A 26,210-nucleotide genomic window follows, 5' to 3' on the forward strand; every position below is an offset into this window, starting at 1 on the left:
CGCACTCGACATCAAGCACATGCTACCACGTTTTAATTTAACCATTTTTTAAGTTTGAAACTTCGATTTCTGAGGTTATGAATTGTCGGGAATGATGTAAAAAGGTCTAACAAACATTTCAATGTGATCATATGTGCGCTATGCAATTTATTTATATTTTTAAATATTTTATGAAAATATGACGAATTAAAAAAAGATCTCCAGAACAGTGCGGCATGGGTGTTTTTGGCTGGGGTGATTGTGACTTGAATTCATTTCTTACCGAATGAACTGAAGGAATGCGTGTGTATTGACAGTCTAGGCTTTGTCCAAACTTAAAGAATCTATTTTAAAATTATTGACATTGTTTCACCAGCCTAGAGTTGAGTTCAATTCGTAATAACATTGCGACGGATTCCTGGGAGATATTTATGCGATTCGGGGATTTTTCATTATTATTATTTTTTATTGAAATAAGATATTAATTTGTTAAATTGTGCTTCTTGATGTTTTTAATGAATAATTTAGCTATATTGAAACTGGGCGCCACATGTTGCATATAGGCTTCAGTTGGGTAATTCTAACTGTAGTCGTTTGTTTCTTTCTGCAGGTTTGTGAGGAACAGAAATGCGAAGAAGAGGTTTTTCCTTTGGCAATGAACTACTTGGACAGATTTTTAGCTGTGGTACGCACCAGGAAGAGCAATCTGCAGCTACTTGGAGCAGTTTGCATGTTTCTTGCATCTAAATTAAAAGAGACGCGTCCATTAACAGCAGAAAAACTTTGCATCTACACTGATAATTCCATCAAACCACAGGAGCTGCTGGTAAGCAACATATGGTTTCCGGGGGTAAATTGCTCATTTACAGTGTATTTGGGTTCACTACATGTACTGTCAAACCTGGCCGTATTTAACAATTTGCAGCTATTATGCAGGTGTTTTCGTCAATGCAATGGGACTGTATTATTTAATTAATATAATTATGTAGGCCAGTATAATGCCTAATAGTTGTACATGGGTCTTTGTTAGCTTGTTCACTGGAGGATATTTTCAAGCATCGCCACGTCCTTTTAACGCACATGTATTTCTAGGACTGTATTCATTGTATCGTGGCAAGTCCTCATAACCTCTATTCTAATCGAAAATAATACGCCTAGAGAATGCAAAATCGAAAAAATAGGATTTTAGTGAGATGATAGCTACTATTATATAGCTACTGTAACATGAAAATATTGAAGAACGTCATATCGAAGATGAATGTTATACTAAATTAAGACTACAATCACGAGCCAAAGCTATGTACAGTAACAAGGTATTACAGTTGCCCCTGTCTGTAATCCGGTCTCTATCGCCACCTAGTGGCAAATATTTGCTGCTGAGCAATGACTTCAGTGTTGAGTAGCGGCCAGGAGCTGGATCTCAGCCATGCATAGGTGGACCAAAGAGTGGAGGAACGACTGGCTTCAGGTCACAGCTGTGTTCCACATTCAATCTCTGAGACACAAAGATAAGTCAAAGGCGCGTGCTTAGTACGTTACAATATTAATCAGGCTATACCTTACTTTGACCTGCAGCAGGGCCCCAAAGCTGAAGGTTTGAAAATGTTGTTCACCTGGTCTTTAAGTTAAAGCTCATCACACCATGTATTATACCTCCTCCAATCGGACAGGTAGTTGCTCTTGGTGAGTGTGCTCCTGATAGGACATGCAGCCAGTTTGATTCTTCTTGGGTGGGGCAACTGGCGGGTTAGTCTTCAGCAAATTCCTGATATATATATATATATATATATATATATATATATACATATATATATATATATACATATATATATCTTGTTCTTGTTGAAATGAAGAATGATGCCTGTCAGTTTTTTGTTTGCACAGTACAGTCTGCAGACTGTGAATTAACCAGATCCCATGTGTGCTGCCATTGCAACAACAACCTTTCCACTGGCGTCAACAACAACCACCTGAACAATAATCCTGAATCCTCCAATTTGGCACGGGGGAGCTGAAGTCAAACAGCTATATTTCCCTTGAACCAAGCAAATCTCAGTTTCAATTCTCTGAGTGCTCCATATTTGCAATGGCATTTTGCAGAAAGATCATAACACATTATGCCAAACATTTTTTCACATTTAGATCTGCTCACCTTCTTCTCTTGGCATAGGCACTTCATGATATTTTTCTTTATGTGAAAAATAAATCGTAGATCCTTACAATCCATGAAATGAAAATAAATGCCTTGTTTCATATGCTCTGTGCATCCCCCTGTGTTGTAGATATTTTGATTTTGCAGTATGGTACTGCTTTGGTTATGATCATTTTACAAGTGAGGTTAAATATGGCCTGTGATATCTTTTCACAAACTCTCACTGAATAACAGCGCTCCATGAGATGTTTCATGACTTGCCAGTGTCTGAGAATTACACATTCACTTCCTTGTTTTGGGTGAATTTGCACAGAGATTTGTGAAATTACCATTGGAATAGCTGCACGTAGTGCTTAGCATGAAGTGGTACATATCAGCAGCTGGCTGGGTGTAATACAGACTAGAGCTGCATATTAGTGTGACTTTGTCCAGACCAAACTGTTAGTGTGGCCTGGTCTTGTCCTCGCTGCTTTTGTGACCTGGTCAAGCACACCATTTGTGTGTCCCTCCCTGCCCCAACGTAAGACCCCCCTCAGCCTTCCCACTACCCCTCCACCCCAAGGCAGGTTATGAATAAATCAGCCCTGGGATGTTTGGAAATTAAATTAGCTATTTTCTCACACCAGATACGCATTTCCTCTTCAGCATCGCATAAACATTTTTTAATAAACACCTGATCCCACCCATGTTGTAAGAGTGGCTTAAGTGTTATTGACCTGAAGGTGAAATCTGGCTTTACATAATGCATGGTCTGGTCATCCTTCTTTCAGCTGCAGGGCAATGAGTGAGTACTGCAAGCTGTCAGACGCTGTCTTTCTGTTTGAGTGTGCTGTGGGGTGCGATTAGCCCGGGAACCTTATGTGTGCGTGTTTCAGAGGGCTAGGGTGCAGGTGGCAACACCCCCCCCCCCCCCCAAAAAAAAACGAAAAAAAAAAACTCTATCCATTAAACCCCTGCTGTGTTCGGGTCATGACATGAGTACATCGTTGGGATTTGTGGGGATTTCTGCGGGCCCCTCCCTCAGTCTGCTTCCTGCACATGCTCACTTAAGAGACTTTTCTCAGCTTTAAAAATCCATTTAAACCTGGTCTGCGCTGTCGGGTGGAGGCTGGGGTGAAACCCGAGCAAAGAACCGTGTGAGTGAAGGGAGTGAAACGCGCTCGTCGACTCGAGTCAAAAGTGGTCTGGGCAGTCTCCGACTCAAAACGGCAGTTGTGGGTGGAAGGGGGTTGTCCCTTGAGTTGAGGGAGAATTTCTGGGGTGTTCATTATGTCTCTATATGGCTTTCCTTTGGTTGACAGAAAGAAAAAAAAAAAAGGAAACTGGTGATCAGCTGAATTAGTCACATCGGTTTTTTTCTCTCTACCCATTTCTGGTGACAGTTTCTTGTAAAAGCCACCACAGTGATGAAGAAGGTGCAAGCGGAGGCTTTTTGCAGCAGAGGGTAACTGGAAGGAAGTGGGCTGCCTGTGTTCACCAAGGGTGTGTTGCAAGGGCTGCCGCTGGGCTGTGGCCCAAATGAAGGGCAGCACTCCGGACAGGCCACGGTCACATGACCGCTGCCTGGGTGGGACCTGCCAATTAGAGAGCAGACAAGATTAAGGAAGATACAGGATTGGCCAGAGGTTGAGGGGAGGTGAGGGGACGGGGGGGGGAAGAGGAATGTCTGGAATTGCTCAGTCGTAGATTAATTAAATTTAGCTGATCTATAACTCATTATTACAGTGGCATTTGTAGGTCTTCCTATAGGCTTTCAGAATACCGATTCCTCGAAATGTAACATTAGTTCAAACCAAGATCACTACTGTTGCTTATTAGAGTGATTGCTTTTGTAAGAGAACACTGTAAATTCAGTGTGTTTAATCCATTAACTGGCAGTTGTTCCTCACTTGGCAGTTGCTTGTTGCTTTGTCTTTATTTCGCAGTTTTCCATTACTTTGGTGGTCACTCGTTATTGGCTGTTGTCAGTTACCTGGTGGTTACACATTACTGGGTAGTTTTCCATTAGTTATTTCTTTCCCAGTTTTTTTTGGTGAATGCTCTTGGCCAGAGAAACTATTCAAGAGTTTCCCATATACTAGGAAGTTGCATATTATTTTGTAGTTTCAGAGTAGCTGTAGTTCACACACCCATTTTGTGGTTTTGTTGAGATGAAACATTTCCCTTAATGTTCAAACCCATGTCAGTGGCTAACTGACGATTCTACCGTCAGCAGTGGTGTTAGGAAAGATCCCTTTCAGCCATGAAAGAAGAGCAGGAAAGTGACCATTTAACGATAATTTCATCACCAGAAAGGTGGTTGTGAGGATTCAGTGGAGCTGCAGTGGGGAATGGAGAGCCCGCGATGCTCAGTCATTGCACGCTGGCCTATCATGGACGCCATGGTCCGCGTAATTCAGCCGAGATGTGAAAGTATGGAAGTTTTGGCGAGCAGTGGTTAGGTGTGCTGAGAATCCAGATCTCACGGCTCACCTGGAGCAGCCCTGGAATGAACACTCTATGCTCTGTACGCAGACTATTCCACCACCACCCCTCTGCCTCCACATCATCAGGAATAATGTGCCTAAATATGAGGAGCACCATCTTGTTAAGCTGGATATTACACAGATTGTGCTCTTGGTGTTTGTATAATTGTGTGCAGACAGTAATTTCTTTTGGGGGGTGGGGGGTGGGGTGGGGGTTTCCTTTAATGGCAACCATGTTGGACCGTCCCATGACTAAGTGCATGTGGTTTACTGGTGAGAGAACCAACATCCGAGCCCCCGGTCACAGGAAAGCAAGCGCCTCTGAATCGCTCCCAAATGACTCACTCGCTGTCCCTCTAACTCATGCTTTTTCAAAGAAAGGACAACCGTCACTCTCGCCTGCCGAAGCCCCACCATGACCAAAGGCCAAAATGTAACCACCAGAAAGTGTCACCGGGCAACGGCAGCCGTCAGCTAGCAGTAGACGTCAATGGCAGTTGGAGTTTCTATTTTTACCCTGTTGACAGAAAATTTGTGAGGATTCGATGTATGGAGGATGAGATCCAGGAAGAAAAAATTGTATTTTAAAATAATGGCCTGAGCTGCCCTCAAAACAGACTCCTGTTAGCTGCGGCTGCGCATCTTCTGGTCATCTATTCTGTCCGTGTCCACGGGCCAACAATCAATAGCAAATCAAACAACACGATGTCAGTTTCAGGCAGCTTCATAGGTCATGTTTTGAGGTAGCGACAATGAGATGAGGCGTAACTTCAGAGATATTTACGTAAAATACAGGCTGCGAAGTTCAACATCACGTCCATAGACTGTTAGCCAAAAAAACTGTGCAACCCATTCATTCACAGCTTTTCTTCCACTCCCCGCCCGCCTCCCCGCCCCCCTCCCCACAACACCCCACCCTCCCCCCCCCGCCCGGCCCATCTGATAAAGACGTCTGACAGACTGAGCTCTGACTGGCCCAGACCTCCTGCGAATCTCAGGAGTAAACTGCCAGATGTCAGACAGATGCATCTCTGAGGTCATCGGCGCTCGCTCACTGTGTAGCTGCTGTTGCCTGGCTAACATAACCTCTGCAGCGTGTCCTTCCCACGTCCCCGCCAGCTAAGAGACTTACGCTGGAGGTAGGGTGAAGGCCAGCTGTACTACCAGTCCCCAGGGAGGTGTCTTGGCAGTAGATGGCAGTAACAGTGCCCACTCCACCCCCCCGTCACCACCCCCACAAGGGTCTCTTGTACTCCGATTGTTTTCCTCTCCTCTTTCCAGGAGTGGGAGCTGGTGGTGCTGGGGAAGTTGAAGTGGAACCTGGCAGCCGTCACCCCCAACGACTTCATCGAACACATCATGAGGAAGCTTCCCCTGCCCAAGGAGAAGCTGACGCTCATTCGGAAGCACGTGCAGACCTTCATCGCGCTCTGCGCCACAGGTAGAGCTCAGCAGGTTCTGATCTGCTTGCATTTACGTGTCACAGGTGTTCTGGGTGGCACTTGTTTCCCTGAGGTAACAAGTCTTTATGCCTCGAAAGTACTGTGTATAGTTCCTTGGTAATTTCAAAGAGTGTGCATCACACAGGAAATACAAGACCAAGTGTTGGTAATACATCGAAATGTTTCAGTACCAGTCCTGTCATTGCCCTGTTGGTTTTACTCTTTCTGTGTCTCATTTTTCTCCTAAATAAAGAGACATAACCCACAATTCAATCCACAATCCAGTATTGGCCCCGAGAGCTTCTAGTTTTGGTGAAAAATCTTGACTTCATTAAGATGAACCAGATTAAAACTTATGTCATAGTACTCTTTTTCTTTGTCAACATACCAAGTAGCAAGTGAACAGAGTGTTCGACTTGCATCAACCTCTTGGTGAGTGTTGCAATACAGTATCTGCCTGCACCACTGCCAAGCCTGCACCCCCACTCCCACTCCCCACTCTCCCCCCCCCGCCCCCCAAGGGGAAACAAGAGTGGACTTCTGAGCAAACATGTCTGTGGTAGCCTCTTTCAATTTTCATTATTAGCCGGTCGCTAAGTGTCATGCATTGTGGACTGACTAACAGTGGGGGAGACGTATTACCTCTGCGCTAAGGTATGTGGCCTGAAAAGAGTGCGCATGATGGAGAGCATGCCTGAGTACCTCTCCCTGTTTTATGACTGGCGTGTTCATGTTTTGGGGGCATGTCGGGGCTCCGGCTGAATGCCGTGTCACTTCAAAGGGCCGCTCGGGGCCCTGGGCGTTCCTGTCCGCCGAGGACCAATGGCAGGCCTGTCCCGGGTGGGAAAAGGGCAGAACCCGCGTTCTCAAGGTGCATCGCCTCTAGGACATCAAATGGAGAGCCGTGGGAGGGCCAGAACGTTCCCAAATACAGTCTAATGTGGTGGAAGGGGGGGCGGGGGGGGGGGGGGGCAGAGTGACGCGGAGATCGAAAGTGAAGGACATTGTTTCCTCAAAGAACCATACAGCCAGGCCTGTCATGGTTTGGTATCTGCCTCTCTCTCTCTCGTTCTCTCTCTCTCTCTCTCTTGCTCTCTTCTCTCTCTCTCTCTCTCTGTCTCTCCCTCCCTCTCTCTTTCTTTCTCTCTCCCCCCTCTCTCTCTCTCTTGCTCTCTCTCCCTCTCCCTGCTCTCTCTCTCTTTGTGTCTCTGTCTGTCTCTCTCTCTCTCTCTCCCCCCCCTCTCTCTCTCTTGATCTCTCTCCCTCTCCCTCTCTCTGCTCTCTCTCTCTCTCTGTCTCTTGCTCTCTCTCTCTCTCTCTTGCTCTCTCTCCCTCTCTCTGCTCTCTCTCTCTCTCTCTCTCTGCTCTCTCTCCCTCTCTCTGCTCTCTCTCTCTCTCCCTCTCTCTCTCTCTCTCTCTGCTCTCTCTCTCTCTCTCTCTCTCTCTCTCCCTCTCTCTCTCTCCCTCTCTTCTCACGCCTCCCAGCTGCTCCGGGGCTCCTTGGCTTTCCCATGTTCCGGGTCTTTGCGGCGCTGGCTCTCCCAGCGTGCTCCTCTCTCTCCGGCGCTGGGGATAATGAGATCCAGAGCAGCCCCTCGGCGAGTTCCCCTCTGGCCGCGTTCCCCCCCCGTCTCCTCCCGGGCTGTTCCCGGGGAGAGGGTTCCACTGAGCGTCATTACGGGGGAGATTGATGTGAGCCCGCGGAGGAGTGACAGGCCTTTAAACGTGGCGCTTTTTTGATGTGGAATCCCCTTTCTGATTGTGCAATGGATGTTGTCAGTGTGGCGTGCTGTGAAAGGTCCCTGGCGAGGGGACACTGTGAAGGTATTCCATGGGAACTCGCCAAGGTCCCATTGAAGACACACATGGTCATCCCTCTCTCTCTCTCTCTCTCTCTCTCTCTCTCTCTCTCTCTCTCTTCCCCCCCCCTCCCCTGGAGGTATTACTCAGGAAGGAATGCCTGTGTCAGTGATTGGAGCCATCTCCAAAAGTTATTGTGCAAGAGAGACGGAGTGAACCTTTCCTTGATTTCTTCCGATGAATCAGTGAAAACTTATCGCACGCGTCTCTTGGAAATGACAGTACTGAAGTCTTGTGGGAGAGGATGTGTCGGAGATGTGTAAGATAGCGTGTGTTAGCTGTTGGCCGAACGTCGTCGTATCCTTTTCGTCTTTTCTCCCAGATGAAAACGACTGAAAGAATTGGTCCAGTATTGGATGCCTTGCAGAGACATTTTGGTTTTCTGGGGAAATTAGTCTGGCTCATTGTTGCCTGGTCATAAAATCCCGTAAACACTTACTGAAATCCTTCTAGAACGTTCTGAAAAGGTAGAGCCGCTAGAAGAGTCTCCCACCTGGTTTTTTAATTGCGCCGCGTACCGTCTGCCGCACCATCTTGCAGCGTGTGCTTTGAAATTCAATTTCTGTCCGCTCCTCCCCCTTTTCTTTTAAACTATTATGAACCGAAGCCTCTGTAGTTTAAAAAAAAAAAAAATACAAGAAAAGGGGAGAAGGGGGAGAAAAAAGGCAGTTCATTTTTATAATGGTTCTCCGCTTTTTTTTTTTTTTGATGAAAAAGTTCCGTTCGAGGCTACTTGGTGGGGATTTTTTTTTTTTTTTTTTTTTTTGTCAGGCAGCCCAGGCCGGTTCAGTATTAATTAATAACATCGGAGGGCCATTCAGAGCTATGCAAATGGGCCCGGGGCTCGGCGAGGGTCCGGGAGAAAGGAGACAAAGGGGCCAGCCCTACATTTCATATGCAGAGGCATGTAAGGGTCAGCGCAGCGGGGAACGCTGGGTAGGATGCGCCGGCGCTTCTCGGGGCAGCGCCGCGGATAATGCGGGGGGAGAAACAAGCTCATTAAGGGAGATTATGCCGGATCCTTCCTCACAGAAACCGAGCGTGCCTTGTTGTCCCCCCCCAGAGCCCATTCAGGGGCGGTAAACAGGGGCCCGCGGGCCCCCCCCCCCCCCCCGGCCCCGGCGGTCCGCCCCCCCCCCCCCCAGTCTGCGGGTGTGTATGTGTGGCGGGACCGGAATCCGCCGGCTGGTGCCGCCGCCGCCGCCGCCGTCCCAGCCAGGGCAGGCTTCGGAGTGAAGGAGTCTGTTGAAATGTGAGTGGGCGAAGTAGCCAGCAGAAATGCACCGTGAGGCAGACCGTTTCCACTGAAGGCCGCTGCCAGAGAGGGCTGGTCCGGGGTCTGCTCTGTGCCGCGGCGGCGGCGGCGGCGGCGGTGGGAGTTCGGCGTGACCGAATGACCCGGGAGGCGGGATGACGAGTTCGGCTTTCGATCGCTGCGTCTTGAGTCACGGACGGCCCGCGGTAGACGAAGCGGATGTTTTACGGCAACAGGACGCCCCCACGAGCGGGATAACGCGGCGTCGTGGATTCCTGCGGCGTTCCTTCACCGCCGCTCCGAAACCGCATGACATCACGAGCCGGTGACGCGTGCGCGCCGGTCCTATGGTTTGGGGGGGGGGGGCCTTTCGAGGTCAGAGCAGCCACGTCTTACGGCTAAGCTAAGCGCCGATACGCTGTGAGAATTCTGTGAAAGTACAGTAACATTCCTGAAGAACAGGGATCCCTGCCCAGATGTGGGAGTCCTTGCCCCGCCCTCCGCCCCCCGCCCACCCCCCCCCCCACACCGCACTGAACTATGATTCAGATGCAGCTGGACTGCAGGCCCGCTGCGCTGTTTGTTGACAGAGGAACTTCCAGGTTTGATTACTCAGCCCTGGCAGCAAATTATATTCCCTTTCCTTCCATTTCTACATCTGTATCACCATAAAAGTGCCTGCGCAGACACGGCGTACTGTGTAATGCTCAAATGCTGGGCTGAATTACTGTGGGATTGTGGGTACCGGGGTTGATGCCATGTTTCAGAGGGCCAGACATGTACATGCTGCAGAGGTGCAGGCTGAAAGTTAGGGCATTACCTTAGCATGCAGTTATGCTACTTTAGCGTCATACAGTGTCAGTCATCTGTGCATGTGAATGAAATGCCAGACTCAGTTTTGGTGTGGGTGTCCCTTTACTGCTTATCCTTTTCATTCATGAGCTTCATTCAGAAGTTATTTCCGTGCCCGAGATAGACCTCGAGAAGCGCAAGCTTCTCTCATGGTTTAGAGAAGAAGCGAATGTTAGCGGTCAGCGGGTTCGAGTTTGAGCCTCTTCCTGCGCCCAGCTGGGGTCTTCGCAAGGACACGCTCCAGCTCCTCCCTGAGTGTTTATCCAGCGCTATCACATCCTCTACGGAAGAAAAAAATAAATAAAATAAAACACCCCAGAAGGCCAGGGATTGGGCTCGTCCTGAAACGAAACGCTGCTGGTTCCTGTGAGTTCTGTTTCCTCCCACACCGCCCGGGCCCGCCCGCTGTTGCTCAAGCCTCCCACCGCCGTGAGGCAAGACTGAGGCAAGTTCTTACAAGAACAACTTTTTTTTGTTTTTTTTTTGTTTTTTACAGTTGAGGAGGATTCCGGTTTAGTTTCTGTTGCACCACAGTGCCCGTGTGGCTCTGACCCACACGCCCCGCGCCTCTTTAACGGTGCACAGGAAGACGGAGAAAACGAGTAGTGCTGCGGAATGACCAGCGTTAGAGGCCTGCAATGAGAGAACATCATGCCGCCGTTTGGAGGTTTTCTGCTGAGAGTGCAAAACAGTCGACAGATTGGCATTATTCATAAAGCAGTAGTGATTGTCAGTTGCTGTTCTAGAAGCTTTAATTGGCTCACGTTGAGAATGTAGCAGGATCACGGTTACTGTTGTAACCATGCTTGAACTACTCCTTTGTATCCACAGTGACGCGTACAGTGCACCAAAGGATTTAAGTGTAGCATGCCTGTATAATAAAACATAAATATTCACTCACAGGCACGTGCACATTCAAGTTTGCTATATTTTCTCGTAAGTAGTGGTTAAAATACTTTTAAGACCAGTTCTGAAGATGTTTACGTATTCCTGGTTGCTTGTGCACAGCTTACGGCAATCAGCGGAGACCTCCAGATTTTTTTTTTTTTTTTTGGGTTAATAAACCTCTGCACCCCCTCGAAATACAAGCGCTTGATTTATTACCGCGCTCCTGGCTGTCGTTCAAGTTTCCAGCCTTAATTAATTTACAAGTTAAATGTGTGTACAGTGCGTCCGACCCACCCAGGAGTTGGCCGTGGCCCGGGACGCGTGGAGCTTTTTCGGAGGTTCGGAGGAGAACGGGCTATTGAAGGTGAAAGGGCCCCGCGGCCCGGGCAGCGCAGCGCTGCTCGCGAGAGGCTGCTCGCGGGCGTCCGCTGCTCTCACATACATACACTGCTCATCCTCCCGCATGAATATCAATGAGGGCTGCAGGAAAATGCGGCCTTTCTTCCCCCCCCCCCCCCCGGAGGGTCGCTCTGCATCACATGCGTCCCCGCCGGCCGCCTCCCCCCCCCACCCCACCCCGACGGGCCGGCCTTTTCACCCAGCGCTGGGAGTCGGTCTGGTGTCCGGCGGCCCCCACTTAACTAGCACGCTGTGTGTGTGTGTGGGTATGGTGTGTGTGTGTGTGTGTGTGTGTGTGTGTGCGTGTGTAAATGTGTGTGTGCGTGTGTGTGTGCGTAAGTGTATGTGTGTGTGTGGTGTGTGCGTGTGTGTGTATGTGGTGTGTGTTTGTGTGTGTGTGTGTGTGTGTGTGTGTGGTGCGTGTGTGCGTGTGTGTGTGTGTGTGTGTGTGTGTGTGTGCGCATGTGTGTATGTGTGTGTATGTATGCATACAGTATGTGTGAATAAGCTGATTTGCGAATATATTTACTGTAGGTATTAAATGTTTAAATACACATTTTTATTACTCAAAGGGAAAACCATGTTCAACACAGGGTCATATATAACAACTTTCCCCGCTTGCTTTTTTTCCCCCCTCCTAGCCAGCTTGAGTCCGTCTTTAATAAATCACCCTCTGGCCCCGGCCCAGCTCTTAGCACAGGAGTGTATAATAAGTTCATTTATTTGTCAACACAGACTCACCAAGATGAGAGAGCGCCTGGTTCTGAATGTTAAAAAGGCCTGTGGAGGGCTGGCTCTTTGATTGCAAAAAAAAAAAGAGAAGAGAGAAAAGAAAGAAAAATCCCCTTTAGAATCATCACACACAGTTTGCTTTGCAATTGAATATGGCAATATGGTAATGCACAGACTGTTCTTCTGCCTCCCATCATGTCCACAAGCCCATAGGTGGCCTGGCAACAGAGCGATGGTGGGGGGGGAGGGGGGGTGAGGGGGGCTGGGGGGGGGGGAGGTGTCCTTTCTTTAATCATGAAAAAAAATCAACAGGGCCTGGACACAGACTAGAGAATGATGTTCAGCAAAAAGAGAACCCCCCCTCTGGCCCCCTCACCCCCTCTTCCACCCCCTCTTCCACCCCCCCCCCCCCCAAAAAAAAAACCCCTGCCTCCCCTCCTAGCCTTTGTGCGGCCCATCGGGTTGAGTCGGTATCAGCGGAGAGGGGTCAGTGCCATGACACTCAATGGCGTGAGATGAGGTGATGACTCCAGACAATGGAGCCACGCTCTCCTGCGCGGCGCGCCGGGGCCCGCCAGCGGTGGCACTCAATTAATATGCTGAAAAAAAAAAAATGGGAGCCCCGCTAATACAAATCGCTGCCGGTTGTAACAACAAAGGCCGGGCATGTGCGCCATTCAGCCGCCCCAGCCCGTGTGCGCCATTCAGCAGCCCCAACCCGCGTGGCTTGTTTTGGGGTGGGGTGGGGGTGGGGGGGCGAGGGGGGGGTCGAGGGGGGGGGGGGGGGAGACGGGTAGCCGACAGACGCTGTGGAGGGAAGCCTAAGAACCCTTTTCTCTCTCGTTCCCTCTCGCTCTCCCTCTCTCTCTCTCTCTCTCAGCCAGTTGCTCTTTCAGGCCTCTGGCCCGTTTGCAAGCTGTCTTATTTGCATTATGAATGACAGTGAGGGGAGCTAACAAGGTTATTGGGCTTTGAGGCGCGCGCCTGTGACCACACGTGGAAAAAAGGACCTACAGCGGAGAGCGCTGGCATGGGGACTGTGCCTCTTTATTCCTCCCTTTCCAAGGGCTGCCCAGCTTTCTCTCGGTCTTTTTTTTTTGGGGGGGGGGGGGGCGGGGGGGGGATGGATAGGGGGGCGTGTGGGGGCACACGATTCACTCCAGACAGGGAAGAAAGGTGGGGGTGGGTGGTTAGGGAGGGGTGTATGGCCCGAGGAGGGTGACTTGAGGGACTTTACAGCCTCATTCAGGAGCCAAGTGAACTCTGGTTATCCTTGGCCTCTGTCACTAGCCAGGGCTGCACGCAGGCCTCACGGCGAAGCGCGTTATTTATCTTCTACGCCTCACCCCGCTCACTCCCATGATGCATGGCGCCAGGCCCATTGTGCGACCGCTGGACACAATGAAATAAAGACACTTCGGAAATGCTTTAGATATGACTTTTTCAGTTCACTGCTCAATGGCAACCCTTTAGTTTTGGCATTAGTTACTTGTTTTCTTTTGTAAGCGAAGCATGTTAGGTTGTTGTGAAGGTACACCAATATTGGTGGCCAACACTTATCTGGGCCAGTAATAATTGAGTCTTTTAATGCCCTTGGTCAACTCTGAAATTTTATGTAAAGTAATGAAATATTATGTGTATAAAGAATTTTAAAGACCCTCTCTTTGGTGTTAGGGTCCATTGCCCAGAGCATGAGCCAGAAGGTAGAGCAGACAGCAAGTGTTTATAATGTTCACGCCACAAACTCTTCCTTTCTGAGTGTATTTTTCCTGTTTTTTTACTACTCCCTACTACTACTCTACTCCCGCAACCCTTCGGCATGTGAGTAACGCCCCTGGATTCTTGTTCTCCTCAGATTTCAACTTCGCCATGTACCCTCCGTCTATGATCGCCACCGGAAGCTTCGGGGCGGCCATCTGCGGACTCCAGCTGGATGACGTTGACCAGGCGCTCCTGGGCGACAACCTGACGGACCTGCTAGCCAAAATCATCAACACAGAAGTGGTGAGGAGATGCTGTCAGTCTTCTCATCGTCAGGGGGGCGAATGTCCTCAGTTTGGGTGACGCTCACACCGCGGTGAGGTGTTTTGATGTTGAGGAAAGGGGAGAATATTCTCATAATGGCTGTCCCAGATGTGGGGGGGCTTCTGAAGCTCAGATAGGTAAGCAATGTGCTGCTTGTGATTTGGGGAGAAGCGGAGACGTCGGCCTGCTTGTGCTTTATCTCTGTCGCCGGTGAAGGCTCGTTCGCGCTGGAAGGTTCTGTCGGCGCGGCATGTGGTGCCCGCGTTTCGTGCGGCTCAAACTGCGACTCAAACAGACCCGCTCATAGCGCCAGCGCTGGTCTGGTCCGCGGGCAGGGGCCGCGGCCAGATTTCCGCTGACCTCTCGGCAGAACGGAGCGGAGCTCTCCTGCATAAATAACTGAAATATTTCTCCTGAGGAGGAGGAGAAAACACGGCGCTGAAGGGCTGCCAGTCTGAGGGCCCCGTCGCTGAGACAAGCCGGCGATTGTTCTGCCCTCCAGTTAGACACCTGCGGCGTCGCGCGGGGGCGAGAGGAGCGGCGTGCGCTCGGCCCGATCTGATTGGCCGAGCCGTCTGTTTTCGCGGGTCGGCGGTAACCTTGGTAGCCGCTACGCTGCAAGCCGCTACGCTGAGGGTCGCGCTCGCGGGGGGCGGGGCCGGGGCGGGGCCGGGCGGGGCCTGGCGGGCAGCTGGCGCGGAGACGTGGGCGGAGCTGGCGCTGTCGGACGGGCACTGCCCGCAGCGCAGGGTTCCCTCTAAACCAGCGTTTCCCGAGCAGTGGCGGGCGAGGCTGGCAGGCGTTTCGGCCCAAAATAACCACGCCCGTCCCAGCCGCCCCTCTGTCCAGCGGAAACCCCTCCGGGCCTCGGTGCGGTCCAGGTTTCGGTTCCATTGAGGAGCGCGGCCGTAGCTCCTCGCTGGATGGTGAAGCCGTAAAGCTGCAGGGAGTCTGTGAAAAGCAGCGTCCTCAGCAATTCCCACAGCCCGGTCTTCTACCAGGACCCCTGCAAGCGCCTCTCTCAATTCAGCCGCAGTGCCCGCTGGAGCCAGGCAGGGCTGGGGCCCCACAGGAATCAGTGTGGCGCTGCGCATAGCCCAAACACAGCAAGATGCATGCTGGGTGCCGGGGCCTGGCTTTTGTCAGTGCTTTGCATCGCTGTGGGGTGTGTGCGTGTGTGTGTGTGTGTGTGTGTATGGGTGTGTGTGTGTGTGTGTGTGTGTGGGCGGGGGTGGGGGGGGGTTGTCATTTGGAACAGAGGCAGGTCGATGCTAGACCCGCCGTTAGTTTGCCTGCAGAATCTTAATATGGATCCCTGGTTCAGCGCTCCGTCACTAGTGGGTGTGAAGTGGCCTGTGAGTAGCATGTGATGCGGGTGGTCAGACTGCCCCGGGGAGCTGCGGTTTGGGGCCGTGACTGCGGTGCCCCCCCCCCCCCCCGCCCCACCTCCCTCCCCGCATTCCACACGCTGTCCTGCAGCGGGGGAGCGGCCCTGGCCCCCGCTGCTGCTTCGCTGCCTCCGGGAAAGAGACGCAGCGGCGGCGGGACGTCCGATGCGCGGCGAAGCAAAACGAGCGTGCCCACAGCGTGCGTCGGGTCCCGCCCCAACCCGGCCCGGCCCACCGGGGCTCCGCCTCGTCCAGGTACTCCGGGACGCGTCGCTGCGGGACGCGACCCGCCGGACAGCGCGCGGCGTCTGAAGTCCTGCGCCGCGCTGGTGGAAGCGAAGTTGGCGCGTCCCAGCGGCGTGGAGTCGCGCGCGTCACGGTGCAGCGCCTGAGTCAACAGGGCTCAACTCCCGGACCTCTGATCAACTCCGCAAAATTCCTGGATGCTAATAGGCCGTGCTTCGGGAAAACATACCAGCGCGCTCCCCCCCCCCCCCCCCCCCCCCCCCGTGATGCAACCCCGTTTAAAGACAAAATGAGTGACGTTACGGCCATAAATGCTTCCTGGTGTGAATTGGACGAGGGAGAGTTGAGATGTAAAAAGATAACCCAGCAACGCTGCCCTGTACCTGGCCAGCCTCTCCTGAACGTGTCTGTGAGAAACAAGGTATTATTTGTTGGAGGCTGCCTGCGTTTCAGTATGCAAGGAAGCTGCAGACAAAAACAGCACTCAGAGGGGAAAGAGAGAGGGGTGGGCGAGAGGGGGTGGGGGGGTGAGGGGGGGGAGACACATTCCTAGTTTGTCTCTGCTTGACTTGGCAACAGCCCTTCACTCATTCATCTGTTTCACTCGCAGTAACAGAACCCCCCTCTTCCTTATTCCCCATCTCCTCCTTCACCCCTCTCCCAGCCCTCTTCCAGCTCTCCCTCCTGCACCTCTTTCCTCCCCCCGCACATCCCCCTCTTCTGACCCCCACAACCCGCGCTCCTCCCCCCTCCCCCAGCCGGCCGCGGGACACGCATGGTGACAGAGAGGGGACGGCCTCTGCCGCTCGGAGGGGTCGCCTCCAGCTCCATTCAGAAATAAGAGGAAACTCTTCAGCGCCATTGACAGCCCTCCAGCTTACACAGGAAGCTGAGGCAGCATATTTTAGCTGAATGAAGGAGAAGTGGGCCTCCTCGCTTTTGTGTGTGTGTGTGTGTGTGTGTGTGGTGTGTGTCTGTGTCTGTGTGTGTCTGCGTGTGCGTGCATGCGTGTGTGTGTGTGTGTGTGTGTGTGTGTGTGGTGTGTGTCTGTGTCTGTGTGTGTCTGCGTGTGCGCGCATGCGTGTGTGTGTGTGTGTGTGTGTGTGTGTCTGTGTCTGTGTGTGTCTGCGTGTGCGCGCATGCGTGTGTGTGTGTGTGTATGAGTTTGTGTGTTGTGAGAGGCGTGTGTCATGTCTCTCTGGCTGTGTTGGCGATTCCAAATGAGAACATGCGGCTCAGGGTTCTTCTCTTGCTGTGGGGCACTCAGTGTGACTGCAGTGCTGCAGCTCAACACAAAGCCTGCTGGTGATTAAAACCTGCCTCAGAAACGCTTCATTCAAATAGAATTTGTTGGGATTGTTGTTTTAATTATTTTTTTCCCCTTCACTCTGTTAATGCATGTCCCTCTGTTAAGGTGGCATCTGTTGCAGGATCCATTACAGTGAGGTGTGAAATGCATAGATAGTCCGTGGCAATTGTAATTCTGGGCAACTGAAGTATGAAAGAGTTGTTTTTGCTCATTTATTAGAGTAACATATAAATGCCAAACGAGGCTTGAAAACTCAGCTAAGTTTCCACAATAACATTCTTTGTGGGTAATGTGAACTTGTTAAATTGCAAGGAGTACATTTTATACCACTTGCAAGGCTGGTCTGTGTTTGTGTTCACGTTAGACACGCTCACACTCCAAACGGCACCGCTTGTGATGTCATGAATTGCGAGTCGCGTAGAATTTCGGTGTGCGTATGCGTGTGCGCTTGTGCGTCCACGCACAAAAATACTTGTGCCAGTTATTTTGCGTGTGTGATCCTTGAAATCGTTTTCCTGGAAAATGCTGATTCCTGATCGAGGTAGTTCTGCAATGTGCGAGACATTTTTGTTACGTGAGACTTCAGATGGCGAAGTAGGGCTTAAAAGATGGGACTGGCGGGCCCTTGGGGTCAGAGGATCACACCGCGGGGGCCTTTGGCCCATTGTGCCGGGCCCCTGGAGCAGGCGCTAATCCAGAATCTTTGTCGTCTCCATTTCCTCGTGGCCTGGAAGCCGAGCGATCAGAGCCTGCTGCTTTCTTTTTTTCTTTTTTTTTTAAAGAAGAGAACTGTTCCGTTTCCTCACGACGGCCTGCTCTCAGCATCCCCGGGCCCGGTCGTCTGCACGGCTTCCTGTTTCACAAGCCGTGATGACTGGGTGAATGTTCAGAGGCGTCACGCACATCCTGCAGACACGTGTCCCTTCGCCGTTAACTCCTCAGGACCTGGCTGGAGCTCTGAGGCCTGGGAGATGGCGGATGTGATGGCGGGGGCCTGCGGGGGTTGGGGTGGGGTGGGGTGGGGTGGCTGTTTGGGGCCGTGGGTGTGCGGATTAACCGCTGCACGTCGTCTCCATGCCAACCTCATCGGCAGAACCCTCAAAGCTTTCAAACACGAGGAACCTTCCAGAAAAACAGTATTGCCCTTTCCAGTAGTCACACATTGAAGCCATTAAAGCCTCTCGAATTAAGCCTCTGGGTCTTGGCATGGGATCGGTACCGTTGCTATAAAGAGAAGCGAAAAGGGACTGGCTTTCAAGAAATAAGGCCTGACATTCCTGCGGTAAGACACAGGCAGTTCCTTTATGTGTTTCATGCTTTAGTTAATATTCCAGGAGGACTTTATTCTTTATGACTAATGGAGCACATCTTGGGGGGAAGTGGCAAGCCCTGGAGAAGATTGTGACTTTGCTGGTTGGGTTCCTCCACGTTATTACGGGAAAGGGGGACAACACCCCAGTTCTCCACCTCAAGCTTCAATTGTCATGGAAACACACAGTCCAAAACTGATCTAGGCACAATGTTATCCTGGCAGTGTATCCACTGGGTGATTATTCATCATTATGCAATCTACTGAATATGCGGTGTGCACAAGCAAGTTAGTATTGACATTTTACAATATACTGAATTAAGTTGTTTCGGGGCCAGGGGGGAAGTGAGCAGTTCTGTCCCAGATTGGCATGCCTCTACACCGCCTAGTGGTCATGTGACCACTTCCATACAGCAGACCAGGATGCTGCGTGCGGGCAGCACATGGCCGCATGGTGTGGCAGGTTAAGCAGATCAGCTTCATAAGAAAAATGCTGCAGTTAAACTTTGTTCTTGAGCCGGCTATGTAGCCTGACACGCTTTGGTGATTTTTCAGCTGTTTCAATTGTAATGAGTAGAAATCACAGTCGCTCTTCCCACAGCCCCTGAAGAACAATCTGCTGGTGACAAGCCCCTGTCCTTCTCATTCAGGCAACGCTCGCCTGTCCCCGCCAGTCATAATACAGACTCAGACTGTGGCACATGGTGTTTTAATTAGCTACAAATTCCGAAATATTGCTCACTGCTTCGCGAGCCGCCTGCATTCTTTAGAAACCTCAGGCTGCAGGGCTGTGACACACAGTCTTCCCACAGCCCTCTTCCGCTTCAGAATGGAGGAGGGAGGGAGGGAGAGAGAAAGGGAGGTGTGGGCGGGGAGAAGGCTGCAAGCTGCAGTTCCACCTGGGGCCACCAGGGGGCCGAACGTCCCACACTGGAGAATGAGTGCCTTCAGAGGGATCTTCTGTGGGAAATGTCAGAGCTGAACATATCTGCATTCCATCCACTCTCCTCCTCCTACCCATGCACGGGGAGCCCCGCCCTGAGCCTCGGGAGGACGGTGCAGCAGCTCTCGCTTTCCTCCCCAGCCCTGAGGCAGCCCTCTTCTTCCCACAGTCTGCCTGCCTACTCCTGGTTTCGCCTCCGCTCCCTCGATCCCACCATAATGGCTGACATTGTGGGAGTGCAGGTTCTTAAGGGGCCCTTTTGGTTTCTCCCCCTCCCTATCTCAGTTGTCACTCTTTGAAGCTGTAACCAGAGCTCTGTGGGTCTCAGGTGAACCCCCCTCACCCCCCCTCCCCCCTCCCCCCTCCCTACTCCCCTGCAGGCAGTGCCTGGCTCTCATTAAGAAACACCTCCCTCATGTTCCCCAGGAGACCTGGATGTAATTAACATAGCTTTGGTAATACCTGTGTATCTGTGGTCGTCAGGATCACTGGTGGGCGTGACGGGGGCTGAGCTCCAGTGCACTGACGTCACGCCCTGGCCCCCGTGCTGGCTATGAGGGGGCAGGGATTGGGGTGGCCATCCAGTGCCTGCTGTCACCCTCCCCTTCTCCCTGTTCTCGCTGGCATCCAGGAGAACTGAAGCAAACTGGAATTCCATATATTTCAAATCTTCATGAACCTGAACCAATGTACCACAAAGTATGACTGGATTGCCATATCAACAGAAATTGTGGCATGTGCTTCCATTAAATGCACGGACAGATAAAAGCCATGATCCAGTGGTGGGTCAGAGATGCACCCTCTTATGTGTTACCTTGCATTTATTCTGTGTTTTTGTGCTGAAATGTGTTTTCCTCAAATTTGACGATTTTGTATGAAATTGTTATTTGGGTGAGTGGTAGACAGAACAAGGTGGCTTCACTCTCTTGGAGCTCTTATGGGATTAAGTGTGAGGATGTTCAGATGTGACTCTGTTTAAATATTGAAATACGCTCTCTGTATTTATATATGTAAATGTAAATGTCTCTCGCTCTCTCTGGCTTTGCTGCAGGACTGTTTGAAAGAGTGTCAAGAGCAGATCGAGAGGGTCCTGGTCAGCAGCCTTCGTGAGGGGCAGCAGCAGCAGCAGCAGCAGCAGCAGGAGCAGGCTGGGCCCAGGAACAAGGCCCTGGACGAGCTGGACCAGTCCAGCACCCCCACAGACGTCCGGGACATCAACCTGTGAGCTGGCAGGAGCACCACCCCAGGACAAAATTCTTGAACCAATCAAAAACCAGAAAAAAAAACGACAAAAAACGAAAACAAGAAAAAAAAAAAACAACCACAACAACAAAATGCTGGCTCGCTAGGTGATCTTGTTTTTTTGTTTTTGTTTTTTCTATTTTGTTTCATGAAATTTGCTCCCATATATATTCCTAAAATACAAGCTATTTTAGATATTAAATAAATATTTTAAAAAGTTTTACATTGAAACAAAAAAAAAAGGTGCCTCAAATTTACAGAAGGGAAACCTATCGTATTTTTCATATTTGCTGTTTATGATTGTATATGCATAATATAGCTATATTTAATAAGAAAAATATGATAAACAGTTTATAAAGGCTTTTTGAGATAGTGGGCTTGCATTTTGTGGGATGAAAATATGGGCTGTTTTTTGTTTTGTTTTGTTTTAGTTTCTTTTTTTTTTTCTTTTTTGGTGCGGGGCATGTATCCTTGGATTAGGGCGCGCACACGCTGGGTTCCCATTGGGTGAAATATGGGACGTCTTCACGTCACCTGCGTTACCCGGCAGACGTTAGGCCGTTGGTTTGTGTGCGGGGAGCCCGTGGGCCTGAGGACAGGGCAGGTTTGTGTGCGGGGAGCCCGTGGGCCTGAGGACAGGGCAGGTTTGTGTGCGGGGAGCCCGTGGGCCTGAGGACAGGGCAGGTTTGTGTGCGGGGAGCCCGTGGGCCTGAGGACAGTGCAGGTTTGTGTGCGGGGAGCCCGTGGGCCTGAGGACAGTGCAGGTTCGCGGCCGCTGGACATTATCAAAGCAAGTACTCTGAGGTTAGGACAGCAAAGGTCCCAAAGTCAGGGCAGTGGCTGAATACGAAAGCCAATGTTTAACTTTCATAAATGGTTCATAGCGCAGAAATGCAAATCTGTTTATTATTATTATTATTATTATTATTATTATTATTATTATTATTGTCAAGGTTATTTTTATTCCATCACAGGGAATGCCTTTGAACGTAAGATTTCAATAAGCTTATTTTTTTCTGATGTCAGGAAATGGCTGCTTCAGTGTGTCTGTGTGTGCATGTGCGTGTGTGTGTGGTAACTGGCTGGGGCTGAGGGTGGGGAAGGGGTGCGGTCGCACGCGTCATTTAGAGGAACCGTGGGAGGAAGGGGCTTAGGGAGGGGGTGCTTCGTTCGCCTGCTGTACGCTGCGAAAGCACGGCTGCCAGCTATCGATGTGCATCTGCATTGGTAGAGAGAGAGAGTCTGCATTGGTAGAGAGAGAGAGAGAGAGAGAGAGAGCGCCAACAGACAGTGGCAGATATGGCTGGCAGACATATATGTGTGGAGGGGCAATGAGGCTGTTGTTCCTGAGTTCTGTCTGCCATCAGAGTTGCATTTAGGTGTTGCATTTCATTGCCGAGTTACACGCAGAGATTGCATTTATTGTATACAAGATACCGTATCTTTATTCTGATTTATTTTTTATTATTTTATCTTATTTTATTTTATTGTTTGGTTTGTTTTGTTCTGTCAGTTCTGGGTGAGAAGGCACCCAGTTGTGCTTTTGTGAAAAAAGAGTAGGTTGTGCCCAGAGGGGGGCGCTGTTGTCTCAGTTGAGTGAGAATGAAGTTGTGGCTCAGTGAGTGTGTGTATAGAAAGAGACACTGGGCATGTGGGGTGACAGAGGGCGAACAGGGTGAGAAAGCAGGTGACCAGGCATGCAGGAGGACTGTGAATTGGGGGGAGAGCTCTGCATGGAAAAGCATGTTTGGGGTCCATGTGTGTGTTTGGTAGGGGGGGGGAGGTGGTGGAAGGAGTGTGGAGTAGGTGGGAGCATGCTGCTTTGTAGAGGGGGGAGAGATTGGGGAGGTTGTGGCTGGTGGGTGGAGGAAGAGGAGAGCCAGCTAGAGTTCCCTTCCATCAGATGATGCCTTTAAATGTTTGTGCTCTGTGTCCTCTGTCCTTTAATGGCATACCAGAATTAGGGGCAGGTGTGACACTGCCAGGTTCTAATTGTAGTTTTTTTTTTTTTGTAGTTTTTCTAAAGATACATAAAGACAAAAAAAGGTGGGACACAGGGGAGCAGTTTGAAGTGGTGGAACACTTTGTGCCGCTACATTCCCGTTTCAAGGTGTGCATCTTCCTACCACTGTCTATAACTTTTTTCAATTGCAAAGCACTTTGAAAACGCGCTCCCCAAGGGACAAATGAAATGGTCAGCATGAGTGGATTATGTGGGGATGTTTTTCTGGGGGGGGGTTCTGTGCATTTTTTTTCTTCTTTTATTTTGTAGGGCTGGTTTCCCCACATTAGGTGTTCCCATGGCAAAAGCACATAGGTGTTTGTGGTAATGCCTAGCACCTATGACAAAGGACATTCCAACTGAAAAACATTCCAAGAATAGAACCAGCTGGAGAAAGAGGTCAGACCATTTCATTGTTATCTTAAAATAGAAAACAATCCATTTGAAAAGAAAATGCCAAGGAAAATTTCTAAACGGCTACAGACAACGTTTGCTATTTTGATTTAGGATTTTTTTTGTTGTTGTTGTTGGTTGGGGTTTTTTTTTTTTTTTTAGTTTTATTTTTTTATTGATCAAAATATATTAAAAAAAGACATTCATTTTACTTGAATTTTATTTTTTGTCTGCTCCATAGCAAAATGACTTGGATTGAATACAAAACATAAAAGTTACAACAACTTTTCTTATGTTAGTTTTTGCACATGTTCTAAGAGCAATTGATATGTTCTTTAAAAAAGACTAAGCTGTTCTGTCAGATGCCACCATTATAACGAGCTTGCAGTTAAAAAAAATCTCACATTTTTTCATACCCTGCATGCTGTGTTGTGTTTCAGACTCTGCAGGACTAATGTCTGAACAAATTTCACAGCCCTCTTCTAACAAAACATATTTCGCATCCGGAGGATTGATTCTCAGATTTAGCAGGATGCGCCCAACCCCAGTGGGAAATATTTGTGGGTTCAGGAGAAAACTGTGCCGTTCCATTATAGTAAATAGTGTCCTGTGACCATTTACCTGGCACATAAGCAGACAGCTTGGTGCAATGTGGGCCATGTTGCTCAGTGATATCTACCCTACTGCAGTAGGTTAGGGATCTTCTCAGTGGCCTTGCAGAACAGCGCTCGGACCAGTGCCTGAATTGCGAACCGCAACATAATTCTGGTATGGCAACACATACAAATTATGTGGCGTCACGAAGACGTTGTTGGGATTGTACAAATAGACAAATAGACAGTCTCATTGTGTTTAAGGAGGCGGAAGTGCTGCGGTTTATGTCTATTGATGACTCAATAGGAGGGTATTACAGGTGGAGGGGATCAGAGTATTATAAGCATTTAAACTGAACAAATGCTTCTAACACACCCAATGGGATGGTCTGCCCCATTCCCATCTGTGGAGCCCTCCAACTATTCCTATTACCATAGTGTCATGTATGGCCTAGTTCTTAGCATCAATTATGAGATACTTTGATACAGAATGATCCGGACACTGAAAATTCAACTGGTTCTGAAATTCTTTATTTAGGTGGCTCTGAGGTTTTAAAATTGCTATGAACAGAAAAAAATATAATGCGCAGTTTTGTTTCTTTTGTTCTTTGTTTTTTTTTTTTGTTTGTTTTTTTGGTTTGTTTGTTTATCTTTATTTTATGAGTGGTTGGAGTATGGTGGGGTTCGATAATGTAATCCAAAGTGAAGAGGGCTGGAAGGAGGGTGATATCATCAAGTCTGTATTGTATTTATTTTTTTTTTTTTTTTTTGCGCTGCTAAAAAGCTATGATTTTGTTTCATTTGTATACACAATAACATTACCTAGTTGTGATGTCACTTGAGTGTGCTGCTATTTTATAAACATTTTTACTATAATATAATTACTGCTTAAAAAAAATACAGAATACTGAAGTAGATGGTAAAAGAAGAACATGAAATGAGTATTCGACTGGAAATGCTCTCTGTACAGTTTGCTGAAATAGCATGTTTCTGTTCTGTTTTTCCCCTCTATCTTCTTTCCCCGTCACATTCTGCAAATGCGGTATTTATACACCTCAGGTTTACTGGACAAAAAAATACCATTTCTCCTTGACCAATACCTCACAACCCTGCAGTTTTTCAGGGAGCCAGAAGAGTTGGAAGGCAGATCAGAAATTACAGTTCTGTTGTGCATTTAGAGAATTGTGAGGGAAGTGATTCCCCCAAAAGAGAGGATTTAGGCAGAAGGGGCTTCCACCTGGACTAAAACATAGTGGAGGGGGACAAGAACACTGGTATACCATTGGCCCTTTATTAAATCAGTGTCTGCCCATAAAAATCTCTCTGGCATTCAATGGACGTCATGTACGTTAAATGAGAGTGCTTAGGGTGAGACTGTGGGTAATTTGAGTAAGAGCAGTATCGCAGTAAATGCAGACAAAAATGTTAATTACTCAGACTGGCTCCAGTTTAGACCATTTGTATGTCCATACATTGTGGGTCAGTGAATTTGTTTCGGTTGTGCCTTACTTGATGCAACATTGACTAAATGAAAACACAAGTCATCCTTGCTTTCTTTCTGTGTGGTTTCATCAGTCTGGTCTTGTTGCCATGGATACGTGGATGCATCAGGCCCTCAGTACCTGGCCTGGCCAATTGGTGCATCCTGAACTCAATTATGACATCATTACCCACTTGTGACGTTCTGAGAACAATGTGGATTTCACTATTTTGTTCCCCTCCCCTATGGATCACATCATGTACCTCAATCATGTCTGTTGCACAATCTCTGTTCAATAAACTTCTGCTTTAAAGAGTGTGACACCATAAATGTTATTCTCACATCTGTCTTCCTTTTTTTTATTTTTTAAATTAAAGTAATGAAAAAGGTTAAGCAGTGTGTGGGTGTAAATACAGGAAGGTGGACTGGAGAATGCTGTAGTATTGAAAGTGGTGGTGACTGGTCAGAGGAGGGAGATGTTGGGGGTGAGGGAAGTAGAACACTGTTGATATCCGCTTGGTGCCTGGCTGGGGCATTATGTCATTCTTTGTTGAAATAAAGAGATCAAAAACAGGAGTCACAATACCTCTCTGCTTGGAAACCCCCAATATCCCAGTAGCAGATCCCAGTGACACTGATTAAACTTACTCACAAATTACGGATGGCTTTGTAAAAAAAAAAAAAAAAAATTTAAAATTGCAGATTGCTTATCATCCTATCTCGGTAACGGTTGCTAAGGATTTTGCATGGTTTCCAGGCAGACGAGATGGTGGTTCTTCGGTGCGCGGCTGTTGGTGACAGGCCAGTACCCCCCAAGGTGTTTTGTGTTCCACTGATCAGTTGGATGTCTCCCCGGTACTCATCTGGGGGCTTGAAGGCGTAGTAAGTTAACATATGAGTTTCAGAGTTAGTGTTGAATTCAGTATTGACAAGTCTGTCTATGATTAATCAGTTCTTTATTGATCTGTTTGAAGAGGATTCCTTTTTAAGTGTTGTGAAGGATATAGGCATGCTGTACGGTCAATAAACTCACCATGAATGAAACTCTTACCTCCATTCTCACTTTATTTGCTTGTAATCAATTTGTCTCCCTCAAATTCAAGCGTATTTTGCCAGCCATAATATACACTAGGCACATCATTGTGCTGAATGTGGCTTGGTTTTCAGGGCAATCTTTTTACAGTCCCTGGTCTGTAGTTATAATGGTCCAAATCTTCATTTGTGTTCACAATTCATCTACACAATATTTCAAATTA

At 49.1% G+C, this 26,210-nt stretch overlaps 1 protein-coding gene across 4 annotated transcripts in view; it reads left to right on the plus strand.

Moving 5' to 3' along the window:
* The window catches only part of ccnd2a (cyclin D2, a), a 167,409-nt gene extending 141,411 nt beyond the window's left edge, over positions 1 to 25,998 (plus strand). For 2 of the 4 annotated variants that reach the window (XM_035426113.1, XM_035426111.1), the window contains exons 2-5: positions 590 to 805; positions 5,878 to 6,037; positions 13,880 to 14,028; positions 20,296 to 25,998. In XM_035426113.1, the coding sequence (XP_035282004.1) occupies positions 635 to 805; positions 5,878 to 6,037; positions 13,880 to 14,028; positions 20,296 to 20,469 (654 nt within the window). In that variant the 5' untranslated portion in view covers positions 590 to 634 and the 3' untranslated portion in view covers positions 20,470 to 25,998. The remainder of the gene's footprint in view (positions 1 to 589; positions 806 to 5,877; positions 6,038 to 13,879; positions 14,029 to 20,295) is intronic. The other 2 variants (XR_004766162.1, XR_004766163.1) reach the window with 2 other exon arrangements.
* The last annotated feature ends 212 nt before the right edge of the window (positions 25,999 to 26,210 follow it).

The sequence above is a fragment of the Anguilla anguilla genome, chromosome 7 (genome assembly GCF_013347855.1).
Source record: "Anguilla anguilla isolate fAngAng1 chromosome 7, fAngAng1.pri, whole genome shotgun sequence".
Classification (NCBI taxonomy): Eukaryota; Metazoa; Chordata; class Actinopteri; order Anguilliformes; family Anguillidae; genus Anguilla; species Anguilla anguilla.